At 41.4% G+C, this 14,316-nt stretch overlaps 1 protein-coding gene across 1 annotated transcript in view; it reads right to left on the bottom strand.

Annotated features, from left to right (window-relative positions):
- The window catches only part of mtnr1bb (melatonin receptor 1Bb), a 29,190-nt gene extending 15,585 nt beyond the window's left edge, over positions 1–13,605 (bottom strand). The window contains exon 1 of the mRNA XM_044042400.1: positions 12,710–13,605. Within this exon, the coding sequence (XP_043898335.1) occupies positions 12,710–12,920 (211 nt within the window). The 5' untranslated portion in view covers positions 12,921–13,605. The remainder of the gene's footprint in view (positions 1–12,709) is intronic.
- Positions 13,606–14,316: the final 711 nt, after the last annotated feature.

Raw genomic sequence — 14,316 nt, 5'->3', positions numbered from 1 at the left:
GCAGCACTACATCTTTCTCTCCTTTCCGTGTTATTTCACTTTCCTTAAGTGAAATATAAATGTAAAAAAGGGAGAATTATTGCTATTATTAAAACAAATACTCATTATTCAGCCATTTTGATAATCGGTTCATTTTTGAAGGATTAAAACAAGATTTCAGATTTTCCAGCTTCTTCAATGTGGATTTTGCGCTGGTTTCGTTGATCCATATAACAAATAAATCATTAAAACTGACTCTTCTTTTTGTTTGTGGACAAAAACAAGACATTTTTCAACATTTTATGGACTGCGCGATGAATCGGTTATGAAAATAACCGTTATAAACAGAGCGGGCTATCGAAGCCGTCCACGGTGGGTTATACGATAATCTCTGGAGCTTGGTTAGGTTTGGACAGAAAAGTGTAGGTCTAGTGCGTTTATGTGAGCGCGGGGAGAAGCAGGGGAGACGAGAGGAGTCGTAGAGACTGCAGTGTTTTTGGTCATTACTAAATCCACGGGGCGGCTTTAAAACGTGGTCGAGCATGGAGGATTTAGAAGCAACTAGGGGGGGAAGTCATATACTTGCAAACAACTCCCAGCATTGCTGACTCCAGGACGGTTCACGACTTTAAGATATGAATTATTTCCAATAAGTAAGAAAATACAACGCAATTTTTTACTTCGCTCCTTGCATTGTTTTCCAATTGTGAAATCAATTTGAACACGATTAACTGTTCAGCACGACCTGATCTTCAGTAATGTCACATTAGCCTGCATTTTCTGAGGTTTTTTTTATACCCGAGTACAGCAGGCAGACATTAAGTCTGTTTAGTCCTAAGAGATTGACCTTTGAAGTGCACGGCGCACTGTAACGCAAAGCAGATGATTAAATCAGAAAGCTGTCTCAGCTCATCATTACAACACTGAGCGTTGGGGAGAATAAATGTCGAGATTAAAGCAAAATGAAACTTGCGATCGACATTATCGATTATGAAACAAACAAAAGCCTTTTCTTTTTTTTTTGTTCCAGGCACCATCACTTTCATTACGTGACTTTTTTTTTTTTCTCTCTCCTGCTTTTCATGTCATGACTTGCAGAATTAAATCCAACGGAGTGACTGCAGCCTTTGAAGGGCTTTAAATTTCTCTGGGCGTTCGGCGGTTTGATCAAAATACTTGGCATTTTGGACGCACGGCATTTGAATATGAGTCTCGACTGCCACGTTATACTCGGGAACAGAAACATAGGGGATGTGACGCCGAGGAACCGTGTTGTGATTCAGTTTTATTTGTATGAACACAAATTATAACACACGGTCATCTCGAGGTACTTCGGAGTTGTGGTTAGCGCTGGCGCCTCACAGCAACACGGTCTCCCGTTCAAATCTGTGTGGAGTTTCCACCAAACCTGGATGATTAATAATTTTAATGAATTATCTGCTTATTACTTAAAATGTAAGTTCACCCATTTTTGTTCTGGGAAAATTGGCACAAAAAAATGGCATCCATCAGCTGTATTATTTTCTAAAGATCCACATTGGTATTGCAATAAAAAAACTGATCATTGTTTACTTATAAAGACAAAAACTTTCTGTTTCTGTAAATTGAGCATTTTTATGAGGGTTTATCTGCTCTTAAAATCACATAATTGTCCTGACAATTTTTCTAAATGATCACTGAGATTACAAGAAGGTCGTGGCCAAGATGAGCACCGGAATCATTATGTTCTTAAAATATTCCTCCAGAGGAAGAAATGAAATCCAAAACAAAATCCACCATAAAATTGTCAGCGTTCTGTGATCTAACCAAACACCTACAACCAGATTCATTAGTTAACTCAAAAACATCCAGCGAGACTCGGCGCTTTGAAACTCGGCTGCTTTTTGCAGTTGATTCCAGGAAAGCAAAACGTCACATTTAACAAACATACATTCTGCAAGTTTTCACCACTTTTTAAGAATAATGCAGGACCTCAAATAAGGAGTTAATGAACCCAAAACTGCTTTATATATGAAAATATGGTGCTTAGATTAATCAAGGCTCCCATCCGAGCCTGGAGTGTGCCTCCGGTCATCAAACTTTCAGCGGATTTGGGTTTAATTGGTTTGGTTTGGAGGCTGCATGGTGGTAATTAGGTTCTTGGTTCCAATTCTAGGGGAGAGGGCATCTGCCCCCAACGGTCAAGTGGAAAAAAGGGGAGAAACTTGTGTATTTAAGCACCATCGAACAGCATTAATGCTTACGGGTGTAGAAATGTTAGGAATAATGACAGCAGCAATGGTAGCTCACAATAATCTCTCATTTAAAAAAAAAAAATTGCCCTGTCAAAATAATTATTCAAACACATCAAAAGTTTCAAGGGAAAAAAGTTGAATCAGGTTTCAAGAGGTGAAAATGTATTTATGTAGGAAATCGTCTCATTTCCATTCTGACTTTGGGAGCTGGATTTTTAAAAAAAGACGAGACTGTGTCTGAGCCAAAATCAATACGATCTGATTCAATATTTCACTGTGTGTTTGAAATGAGTCGTTCTCTTTATGCATATGGCTTTAATCAGTGGGTTTTCCTTTTTGAACAGGGCGGATTAAATGCGCTGCGCTGAGTTTGTCAAAGAGGAAACGACAAAGCGAATAGAAATTCAACACTTGGGCTTGAATCGATTATTATTCAACGACTAAATCGACATGTTTTGATAACGTCTTCATTCCCAGGTTTGGTAAACACTGATCAACATTTTTCATTTTCTGATCAAATGGAGAAAATGATCGACAGACGACTCGACGATGACAATGATCGCTAACAGTGATACGTAATAATGATCTGTTATAATAATGAGCTCCTCACAAGTGCGCCACAGAAATCATCACATTTGCAATTAAAATAAGCTACAGAAACACAGATGACATGAAAGGGATTTTATATAGTTGCCCTCGTTATTGACTTCAATGAAACCATCCTTGCAACCTCGGACATTATTTTAATTATCTCAACATCTGCAATCGTCTTGCGTAAAAACGACAGTAGCACGAACATCCGTCTTCATAAAATCCACGTTATAATGACACAAATGACTGTAAATCGCTGAGATTAGGCAGCAGGATTAACAAATCATTGTTGTTTAGCCTGGTCCGGACTAGGCTAACTGCACAAAATAAATCTCCATGCTAATTAACGTGCTGCTACTTTCGTGCAACTGACTCGGGGCTAAATTCAATGACTTTCTAGCTGCATTTTAAATGAGTTTCCCCCACTTTTCCTTTTTAAATCTGTGCTCTGTCTTTGCCTACATCTCTGTGGGTTTACATCCAGGAGTGTCTCAGTAAGTAGCTTTCGTTCTGCTTCACTGTCTCACACTGCAACACCTACATCCCCCCCCCCCGTCCGTCCGTCATTCTCTTCTCATTTTTCTCATCCTATATTGGCCTTGATTTTGCACATCTTCTCTGCTCCTCTCCCCAAATCCCTTGCATCTCCGAAACCTTCAGGCAGCAGTGGGTGAAGAAGTGCAAGGAGCCGTTACGTAATGCACTTCAAATTATCTCAATGCATGTATTATGGATCCGGGGGAGCGGAGACGCAAGAGGCTTGCGATTTGATAAGGAATAAAGGAATGAAATTAGCGATCGCTTGCTTTGCAGATTAAATCTGTTCAATGGCTCATGTTTGTGGTTGCTGAGATCAAAGAAATGGTTCTGTCATTTGCTGTGTGTGCACTCATATGTGCTAACTCGTGCCACTGAATCATCCCCGTCTCAGCACTAAAGGACTGATAACAACGGGGTGATTCTGATGACACATGACAGTAGTTTCTAACGTCGCCTCGGCGATGCCTCATCCCTGCATCACTCCTCTGCTTTTCATGGCGAGGAATCACTGTCCTTTTCGTCTATTAACTCAATGTTGGGTTGTCATTCTCTGTTTTATAGCCCGTGTCCTTGCCATTCCGTGTTCTTGAACTCTTTCCACCTCAATCCCCCGCCTCTCCTCCTGTTTTCTTTATCCAACGCTCTTTGTTCGAGGGAATTACACAGGTGAAGCTGCGCCTCGAAGATGCAGAGCAGTGTCTGGGAGACGCTCACAGCACTTAAACGTGCTGAAAACACCCCCAGCAGTCATGTCCTACCTTCACTTCTGCCTAAACACTCACTCGAGTCAAATAAAGTAAAGCCAGATGATGAGAGAATTACGTGGCAAACCCTGGGCACATTGAGAAAATCCTGCCAAAGCCCAGCAGACACTCTCCTCCCATCCTTACATGTATTATAGATTAGTGGAGACTCGGCTCCCCTATGGATTCTACATGAAAATACATGATGATGAATTTGACACAATGGGATTAGAGCATGGATACCAAGGGTTTGGACAAAAATGCAGAACAAATGTCAGTTGGCGTGGTTAAGAGGGGTAAATTAAAATAGCTTTGTTTGAGAATAGGGTGTAAATATGTTAAAAATAAGTGAAGAGAACAGTACAACCAACTCTTGTCTTCATTAAAGCTTTTCAACTTGGTCGTCTCACCTGATAAATAGAAATCTCAACAACAATCAAGACTAGATATTTAAATATAGACCATTTCCCATCACCCTTGGTGGACGTCATCCTTTCCCTCGACATAACTCAACGCAACTTAAACCATGACGGCCAGATTACGTTAATAGAGATTACGATTAATTAAGAAGAACTTTGATATACTTTTAGTTCCAATCCACTTGCACCGCAATCTCCTCTCCGTCTCCTGTTCGGCACATTAAAAAGGTTCCAGCGTGGTCGTCGGGAACCTGCCACGCACCAGAAAACTGAGAGTAATCCTCGGGATTTAATGGAAAAAAAGAAAGAAAAGAAGAAGTCTAATTGATCTGACAACCTGTTCAGTTGGCTGATCTTCTGGTTTGATTTTAATGAATTCAAATCAAACGCCCAAGTGCCCCCATGGCAAGGAAGAGTAAAAAAAAAAAAAAAAGCTTGGTCAAGAACAGAAACCAGAAAGAGCCAAGGATGTGAGGATGCCTACTGGGTCCCAGTGGAAATGAAAGGCATAACTTTATTTTCAAAATGATGAGCAGAATATCAAAATCCAGAGCAAAGACGAAACGCCGCATTAGGATTAAGGGATTTTCATCAAACTAAAATCCACACACTCGAGGCACGAGCGAAGGTTATACCTATTTAAAAAAAAAAACCAAGTAATCGACACCTTTTTTAAAACCACTGACACCACAGTTACAAGGTGTGTGTGTTGTTTGTTTTTTAACCACCCATGGCTGCACCTGAACGTGCTGACACATTCTTCATCGTTTCGACTCGTATATGCACTCGCAGATGACTTAAGGGACCAACGCTGTGTTTCGTAGCTGGCTCCACAAATCTAAACATTTCATCTGAGTGCGTGAGAGAGAACATTTGTGCCACACTGGGATTTACGTTCAGTTCAATTCCTCTTTGAGTCCAAGTTCATGTCTGTGCCGATTTTGTTTGCCTCTTAAGTAACAATGAAGTACAACTTCGATGTTTGTGTCCAATCTGAAAGGACATGATACTGATACTGATACTGATACTTATCGTGTGAAAGAACAAATACAAAATGTTACAGAGCCAGATCTGGGTCCCTTTTTCTATAGTCCAGGTTAACGTCTGTGCTTCTTGAGATATCATGTTCACAAGAATAGGACAGAGAGGCCAAAAGGCACAAAGGATTGTGGGTAACTAAACTCAGCTGAGGATACACAACATGCATCCTTGAGAAGAACTCAAGTTTTTCATAGACTTTGAAGGATCCTGCAACTTTGAGCAGTCCCATCATGTAAATAACACCCTTGAGATTCAAAAAAAACATGTTTTACCCAGTGTATTTGATGTTTTTCAAGCAGAACTGTCCAAAGTGGGGCCTGTGGGCCAAAGTAGGCCCGCCAAAGGGTTTCGTTTGGCCCACGAGACTTGGGCATACTAGAAATAAATACATCAATAATGCCTTTTTCTTTATGTGACATAGATATGGTTTTTAAAATCTATTGAAAGTTGTAGACAAAATGGAAGCTCTCCAACAAATCAAAGAGACGAAACTGGCGATCAACTTTCTCTCTGTCACACTCTCAAACTTATTTGGACCCATTTGTAACAAATGTGGTTATAATAAATGGGGGGAAATGTGCCTTTTCATCTGTCGGCACCAGCTGTCACACGCCGGAAGCTGATGAGTATAATTAAACCACATATAAAGTCCCTGCAATCAGCTGCCTCAGTCAAAGAAATCATCATTTTACTTGTTTTAGCAACTGACCAAAACAAGTAGCATAATAAATAAAATTCAAAATATCCTTAAGCATCCTGCATTGGCCCAGTATACCTTAACACAGAGAGTGTAGCGCTCTTTCTTACACTGTAAATGCATTTGAAATAACAAACAAACAAAGTGAGAGTTGCGCAAACCTACAGGGTAACGAGTTTCATTTCCAATTAATTTTTCCATATGAGAATCCCTCTGTGTAATGACCTCTGCTTTCATCCAGCGGCTCAGTGCTGTGCTTTCATTTTTCTGGACTATCCTCTCGGGGTGAATGACCGGTGACAGTTTGTTGCGAGCTGTGGTTTCACACGGAGCTCTGAGTTGATTTGTAAAATGGTTCAATGACAAAATAGAGCTGACGCAGGGGGGAAAAACCTAGAAGGTCTCTGAGATCGACTGACTCAGGTCAAATAGACGAGGCCAGAGTTTGAACTGCAAATGAATAGTTTTAAATCTTGGTTTCTTTGTAATTGTGTGTTTTTTAATGTTACCAGTTTTTAACAGTTATGTTTTTTTAAGTAAAGCACATTTAATTTCCCCCTCGCACGAAATGTGCTTCACAAATAAAGCTGCTGTCTCGCCTTTGGCTGAATCTCGTCGAGAGTGTGACTAAACATGGCAGGAAAAAAAAAACGTCAGCTCACATCTTGGTCTCCCGGAGAAACGGTAACTTTTCTGTGGGAAACATGATATTTGTACACAAAATAAATGTTGGCTAATACGTGTCATATCAATTTTTAAAGACACAGCTCACTTGGAGGTGAAGAGGTCGGCCGGTCAGTCGATGGTGGCCTGAAACAGCGAGTGACTGCGAGGGAGACAAAGTGTTTTTTTATGGATTATATGGCATTATGAGGACATGTTGGTGTGTTTTAACCTTGCAGTGCATTGGGATGTTGACACATTTTTGCCAAAATGCTGAAACATGCTTCCTAAAGTTTGGACCACAGACCCCTGGGTTAGATGAGCGGTAACACAAATAATTTAAGAAAAAAGGCTTTTAATATTCAGTTTTCTAGTAAAGATTCATGTAACTCTACGGACAATTTGTTTGGGGACCCAAAAATAAATCTCCCGTGACCCATCTTTGGGTCCCGACCCAGTCTTTGAGCATCACTGGTGTTGAAGAAGCTCATGTGAGCCTGACTCGAAGTTCAAACGTGATTCACTGCCTCATTATGGAATAAATCATACGTTTGAAAATGCTTGACGAAGTCCTGATGCGTGTTCATCAGAGCTGGGATTGAGGACTTGGGCCTCAAGAGGATTTCTCCAAATTTAAACTAGGTCACAACATTCTTAAGTTTGGAAAATGGCTGTAGATGAGTAACGAGGAGTTCACAAGGACATATAATCCCGGCGACACGGACATGGACAGCCAAACATCTCAGTTATAGATGTATTACCTAAAATCCTGGTTGTTATATTGAGACACAGCCACAGTGAGAGGGTACAGCAGGTTAATCCTGCCATGCACCAAGAACAGGACAAAACAGCCGTCAACCGCTGACATTCGGCTCAGCTGGGCTTCAGTGACAACACTTCAAAACAACTGCACAACTGTTCTGTCATAAAATGCCACGGCTTAGTGTTTCACCAACAGCCCTTGTTTGGGGGGGTTGTTTTTTTTCAGATATCAACTGGATTGACCCAGAGATGCAGTCAGTGGTTTGGACATATGACACAAATGTAGTTACAGAAGATTATATTTTTTTTTTTTGTACAGGATTTAGACACAAACGCAGCACATTTTTAGCCATGAAATAAACGTCGGTTAGTTAATAGCTAATGCCATAGTTGCCAACCTGGGGTTGTGAGGACATTAACCCTTTAACATCGAGTGCATCGTAGACGACATGTTTGCATTACAGTAATTGTGCGGTGGTTTGTGCTATTGGAAAAATTCCAACTTTTTCCGAAAGCCGAGGAGTTGCTCGTCAAAGCCACCGTGTGGTTATTACGGTAAAAAAAATCAGTGTCTTTGTCACAAGTGAGGAGAGCGTTGGAAAAACATCTGTACATACGTTTCCTTTATGTGGCCAGGGATCTGACTGCAGTGTTTTTTCTAAATAGAACTTTTGCGATTTTCATCATTTTAAATAGTTAATACACTATTTTATCATGTAGTAAATTGCAGATAACTGTCAGATATTGAAAGTTTTTCTGGTAAAATGGGCAAAAGCACTTTTTCTTTTCCTTTCCTCACCTCAGAAACATCAAGCCTTTAATCACTGACATGAGAAAAGTCTGGCAGATGCTACACAACAGCTAGAAAATAGCTTTTTGAGTTTCATTCACAGGTTGTTAAAATACCAATGTTTTAGGATCACTCTGTCCTGAGCTTCACCCATCGGATAAGACATGAGAAATGACCCGAGGCCATCTTTAAATCTCTGTCTTTGCAGAGTAGGAAGTTGAAGGAGAAACCAAAAAGTGGCACAAATGTGGATGCAGCCCATCGACTTAAAGGTTTGACACGACTGTCAAACCGTTAAGATGCTGCTGCCTTGCCATCATCTAGATCGGGGGTGTCAAACATACGGCCCGGGGGCCAGAACCGGCCCGCCAGAGGGTCCAATCCGGCCCACAGGATGAATTTGTTGAAATTTCACACTACGATTACAATCTAAACGTAATGTCAAATGCAATATTTTTCACTTCCAGATACCTGCGACTAAATGTTTGTGCCCTTATAGATCCAGTGTGATGTGTACGTAGTAAATTTAGGCATGATATTGTTGAAATTCCACTTATTTCTCAAGAAATGTCATGTTTTGTAAAAATGAAGTTCTTGTTGGTCATAGGTTATTATGCTATTAATTTACTGGTCCGGCCCACTTGAGATCACATTGTGCTGTATGTGGCCCCTGAACAAAAATGAGTTTGACACCCCTGATCTAGATCCATTCTTCTCTGATCCCTGGCATCAAGAGGCATTTTTCCCCAGAAATCTGCTGATTCCTGGAAACTTTCTCTGTTTTTGGACCATTGTGTGTTGAAAACTAGAGATGGTTGTGAGTGAGAATCCCAGTAGATCAACAGGTTTCTGAAAAACTGCTCACTTATTTTGCCTTTCTGCTGATCGGTTCAGCAGGTCTTTTAATAATGTCTATCTGCCCAAATGCATTCCTTTCATAGTTGATTACTTGTACGTGTTTGGTCCATATAATGTCAAAAGACATTGAAAAATCTTGATTGCTGTTTCCCAGACCTTGACCTGACTATGTCCTCAGATGTTTTGTTTTGTCCACAAACCAAAATTAATCAATTTTAATTATTTCTTTGTCATACAGCGCAAAGAAACCAGAGCATATTCACATTTAAGAAGCTGAAAAGGAATCAGAGAGCCTGTTTTAGTCATTTTAAAAAAGCACTCACTGATTCATCTACTATCAAAGTTGACAATTCATTTAGTAATTGATTGAACAATTGAATAATCGCTGCAGCCCCACAGCTGCTGTGATTGTGATGAGTCGAGAGAGTAAGTCCCCAGTGTTTCAGCACCATGGACAGAGGCAGCGACTGGACGTGAGACACAGCGCTTTTCTTTCTTTTTTTGACGCTGCCGTGGAATATTTCAGGTATTAGTCAAGGCAGAAAGCTTTAGAGAAAAGTAGCTAGCGTGAGGAGTGGGGGGAGGGGTGTGTGATGTAAATAAAGTCTCTTTGAAGAGAGCGTGATCCTGTCAAACTCTCTTTGAAGGTGTGCAACACCTAAGCTCCCCTCAAATACAAAAACCTCGGCCCCCACTTGGATGAATGGAGCACTCTCCGTTCTCACAGGCAAACACAATAACACAATTAGACGTATATACACATTCTACTGTGTTTACTTTTGCACTTTGGCACACAGTCTTTTCAGGAAAAAGGACACATTTCAACTGAAACTAATGGCTGTGTAAAGGCTCACAAATGTGGCTTCTTTGCTGATGTGCAGTCGGGGCATAACGACAGAGGGAGATGTTACATTTTAACACTGAGGTCTTTTGAAAAGACAAAATGCGAGAGGGCAGAACACAGAAGACGTGTGCAATCCCTCTGCAATCCTGGTCTCGTGACTGTCACTGTAAAATATTTACAACACGGCGAGTGAGCATTGACAACGACTGTACGGAGGAGAGAAATAAGCAGCAGCTGTTCACATCATTCCCTCGGCCACAGCTCGGAATGAAGCAGAACTAAGACAACAGAAGTTGTAAAAATTGTAAATATGGCGCCTCCTCTTCCTATACAGACTGACTCTTCATATACAGTCGTTAAGTGAGGTGTTGAGCTGTTGAGTGGGTTGTTTTCGATTAAAAATAGCCGATCCCTGAGTTCACAACTGTTGGTTCACAGTGGTCTATGAACTGCTGCGTGGGCTGTTTGAGTGGAGGGAGTTCAGCTATACGGGTGTATTTTTCACATACCACAGAATTATCATTACATTATTTATTATTTAATTATATGCTCATCCGGTCATAACATAAACGTGTTTCAGCAGAGAGTAAAACATGGCCTCTTCTACTGTACAATGTGATTATCTCAATTAGTTTTATGAGGTCTCTCACATCTAAATGCAGAAGTGAGAGGGAAAATCATCAGAGATAAAAATGTTCAACATGCTCTTTCTATTAAAACATCATTTGTCCCTTGTTAGTGATGGATGTTCTGTCGCTGTGCACAAAAAATGAGGACTGAATGGACATTTTGTAGGCTGGGGGACACACAAACCAGTGAATCACACACTGCTTCTGATCTTCTTTTTTAACTATACAAGATTTAGTCGAGAAATAACCTTGGCGCGAGGCGATTCACAGCGTTGAAAAGGCTGAACTTTACCTAAACCTTTAAGTTTAAAAGAGAAAAGCCTTTCTCTGAAGACATGTGCATTCAAACACTCACTCCCTCTGTCCATCTTGCTGAAAGAGCGTGTCCAAAAGGAATTACAAATTAAGCTGGGTTTCATGTTGTCCTTAGATGAAAGAGTGTACTTCATTCATTTTCGAGCGCTCTATCCTCCACATGAAGGTCACGGGAGGCTCAAGCCAATCCCGGCTTACACAGGGCGAAAAAGGCGGAGTCAAACCCCGGACATTCACACCTACAGTCAATGTAGAGGGTCCACTCTGCAGAACCCAGAAAGAACCAATGCAAACTCAAAGATCAAACCAGGATCCATCTTGCTGTGAGGCAACAATGCTCGCCACTGCACCCGAAAGTTTGTACTTGTTTCAGCTTCTCCTCTAGGTAATTTACACATGCGCTAATTGGTTTTCTGTAGGTTGGCGTCCTAATTTATGGAAAATGCAAAATACGTGCATATTTCCTGACCTAATTGTTAGTTGCTGATGAGGCTGAAAATAGCCAGTAAACACAGTGAAGCAGAATTTGCTGCACACAACACTCATCTTGACAACATTTTCCATTGATATCGAGCTCTTTTTTCACTCTTCCCATCAAGGTTTTTCTGGTTTTGTATCAGTGAGGAGTCAATAATGACAGTGCAGGATTTAGCAGAACCTTTGTTTTCATTACCTGCACCATTAAAGGACATTTGTTTTTTTTGATCTGGCTGTAGCTGCACACATTCACATCTAAAAAGGTTCGTCGGCACCAGCACAGTTAACTTTTTCTTGTATAGTTCCACAACGCTGCGACTTTGAAGTTCAACAGAAAAAGAAAACAGAGTGAAGGTGTGAGACACTCACACTATATTAAAATCACCACTGAGCAGCAGCTTCATCAGCAGCATCCAATCAAATTGTGAAGCTCACACATAGGAGGATGCAGACACTGCCATTCTAATGTGTGTCAAACAAAATAAACTGAACTGTGTTTTATGAGTGAGATCTTTAGCTGAAACCATCAATGACTCATAAGATTATTATGTACACTTAAGGAAACTTGGTAAAAGATGTAGTAAACCTTCATACATTATAACACCAGAAAATATAGCAAATGTAGAACTATTAGAGGTGGCCAAATTTGTCCAAAAGTTCCAAATCAGTCAATATTGATGATCAATGAAGGAGGTTAATTGTGTCACACACAGTTTGAACCGTGCGTTAACACTGAACCTTATCGATTATTATTACATATGTACTGTTATTGAATTATTACTCGGCCATAAAAAAAACCCCAATAACAGTAATAGATCATAAAAAATGACATGAGACACTGAGTGCATTTGCTTTTTGTTTTGAAGTTGAAGTAGACACGTTTTTGTGTGGCTGATGTTCACTGATGAGGTGAACATGCACGTGCGCACAGAATGTATCAAACACATTCATGTATTCATGTAATATAATCAAACAGGTTTAAACTAATGAAGTTTGCCACCGAGAACAGACCCATGTATATTAGACACCACCATTGTAAATCCGCAGTACTTTGGAAAAGTGAAGTTTTACTTAGTGATCAAAATAAACCGACACTTGCAGCCTCACCATGAGACGCGTGATCTTACCCGCGTTCCTCAGCTTGCGGTTCCTGAACACGGAGATGATCACCAGCAGATTCCCCAGCACGTCCACCACCGTGGTGAAGATCAGCACGCTGGCCAGGATGGCTATGACCCAGGCGGGGCGTGCGCTCCCCTCCGTGGCCAGTGTGCGCTCCAGCTGCTGCTCCAGCTGCGGCTCTGTCCGGTTCTGTATGAGTGTCAATGGTTCCGGCATCACTGGCCCACGCAGCCCCAACGAGTCCAGCTGTACTTTATGTCGCGCGGGTGCCGGCGCGTCCTGAGGAGTGAAACATGGCGCGCGCACCTGTGCGTCTCCACCAGAGCGCACGGCGCTTTCAGTCTTAAGGGCGGCGATGATGATGAAGATGATGATGATGCGTTGCTTGATATTTTGTGGCGATCACGTGCGACCTACAGAAAGTTGCACAGACTCTTGCGTTTCTTTATCCTCGCCAAAAAAAAAAAGTCATCCATAAAACAATGTGGCGCAAAAAAAACAGCCAGACACGCGGCGCGCGGCCACGCCTCCTCCTTGGTCAGGCAATTATTTATCCTTTTAGAAAATGTTCCATAAAATAAGATAAAGATTCGGAGCAGTCATATTTGAAGTCTCCATCCTCTCCCAGCGTCCCCGCTCTAATGGCTGGCATCTCTAACTCCTGTCAGTCCGCATGCGCTCACGTTGACGGAAGAGTCAGGAGGCGATTCCTTAATAATAAAATGTCAAACCCACGTGAGTCCTTGTGGCTACATTTGCGATTCTCTCAAAGCGGAGGAGCCAAATTGACTTCCTCCACCATGTGTGCTTGCCCGCGCTGACCTACAGCAGCTGTGCGTGGCGAGGCGGCTCCGTGGCAAATTTCGCAGAGGAGCGCCACAGTCAGGCGCACAGCGGGGATGTGGAGAAATCCACGGAGGGAGAGAGAAATAGAGTGGGGGGGTGGGGGGAGAGAGAGAGTGAGTGAGGGAGGGAGATACGATTCCACGAGCAACATTTAAACCTCCGACTTCCCTATACTTTCCCTGACCTTCTCATTTCCCACTGCCACGCACAAAACGATTTCCCCAGTCCCCTCTCACTATTCCCAGCGTGAATCCCTCCACGATCTGCCTTTGATCTGACTGTTAATTAACTGTGCACGCGGTGGTGGGTCGGTCTGCACGAGGGAATCCGATCAGCTCACTGTGACTTTGTGAGGAGCATCTTCTCACAGAAATCACAATAGCTGTGCATTAAAAACATTATTTAACTTATATAACATTTTTAAATCTGTATTAAAGGTACATTATGTAAGGAATTTATTGTATTAAAGGTGCAGTGTGTAACATGAAGGAGGATAAATTGGATAAACTGACCCTAAGTAGGTTTATATAAATGTGTAATCACTTAAAAATACAAAACATTTGTTAGTCATATTCGCTTTCTTTATGTTCTTTATGTGGACATAAAAATGTCGCTGACAGGATTTGGCATGCGCACTTCATAACTCCTAGACTATTTGAGATGTCTAGAAAATTCAACTAAAGCGGTATAAGATGGATGGATGAACGGATAGACAACAGAAAGCAGAGAAATAGAGCTTTGCGCCCATAAACATGTCTTTACGACC

The sequence above is a fragment of the Solea senegalensis genome, linkage group LG13 (genome assembly GCF_019176455.1).
Source record: "Solea senegalensis isolate Sse05_10M linkage group LG13, IFAPA_SoseM_1, whole genome shotgun sequence".
NCBI lineage: Eukaryota > Metazoa > Chordata > Actinopteri > Pleuronectiformes > Soleidae > Solea > Solea senegalensis.
This window is presented reverse-complemented; position numbering and strand designations above follow the sequence as displayed.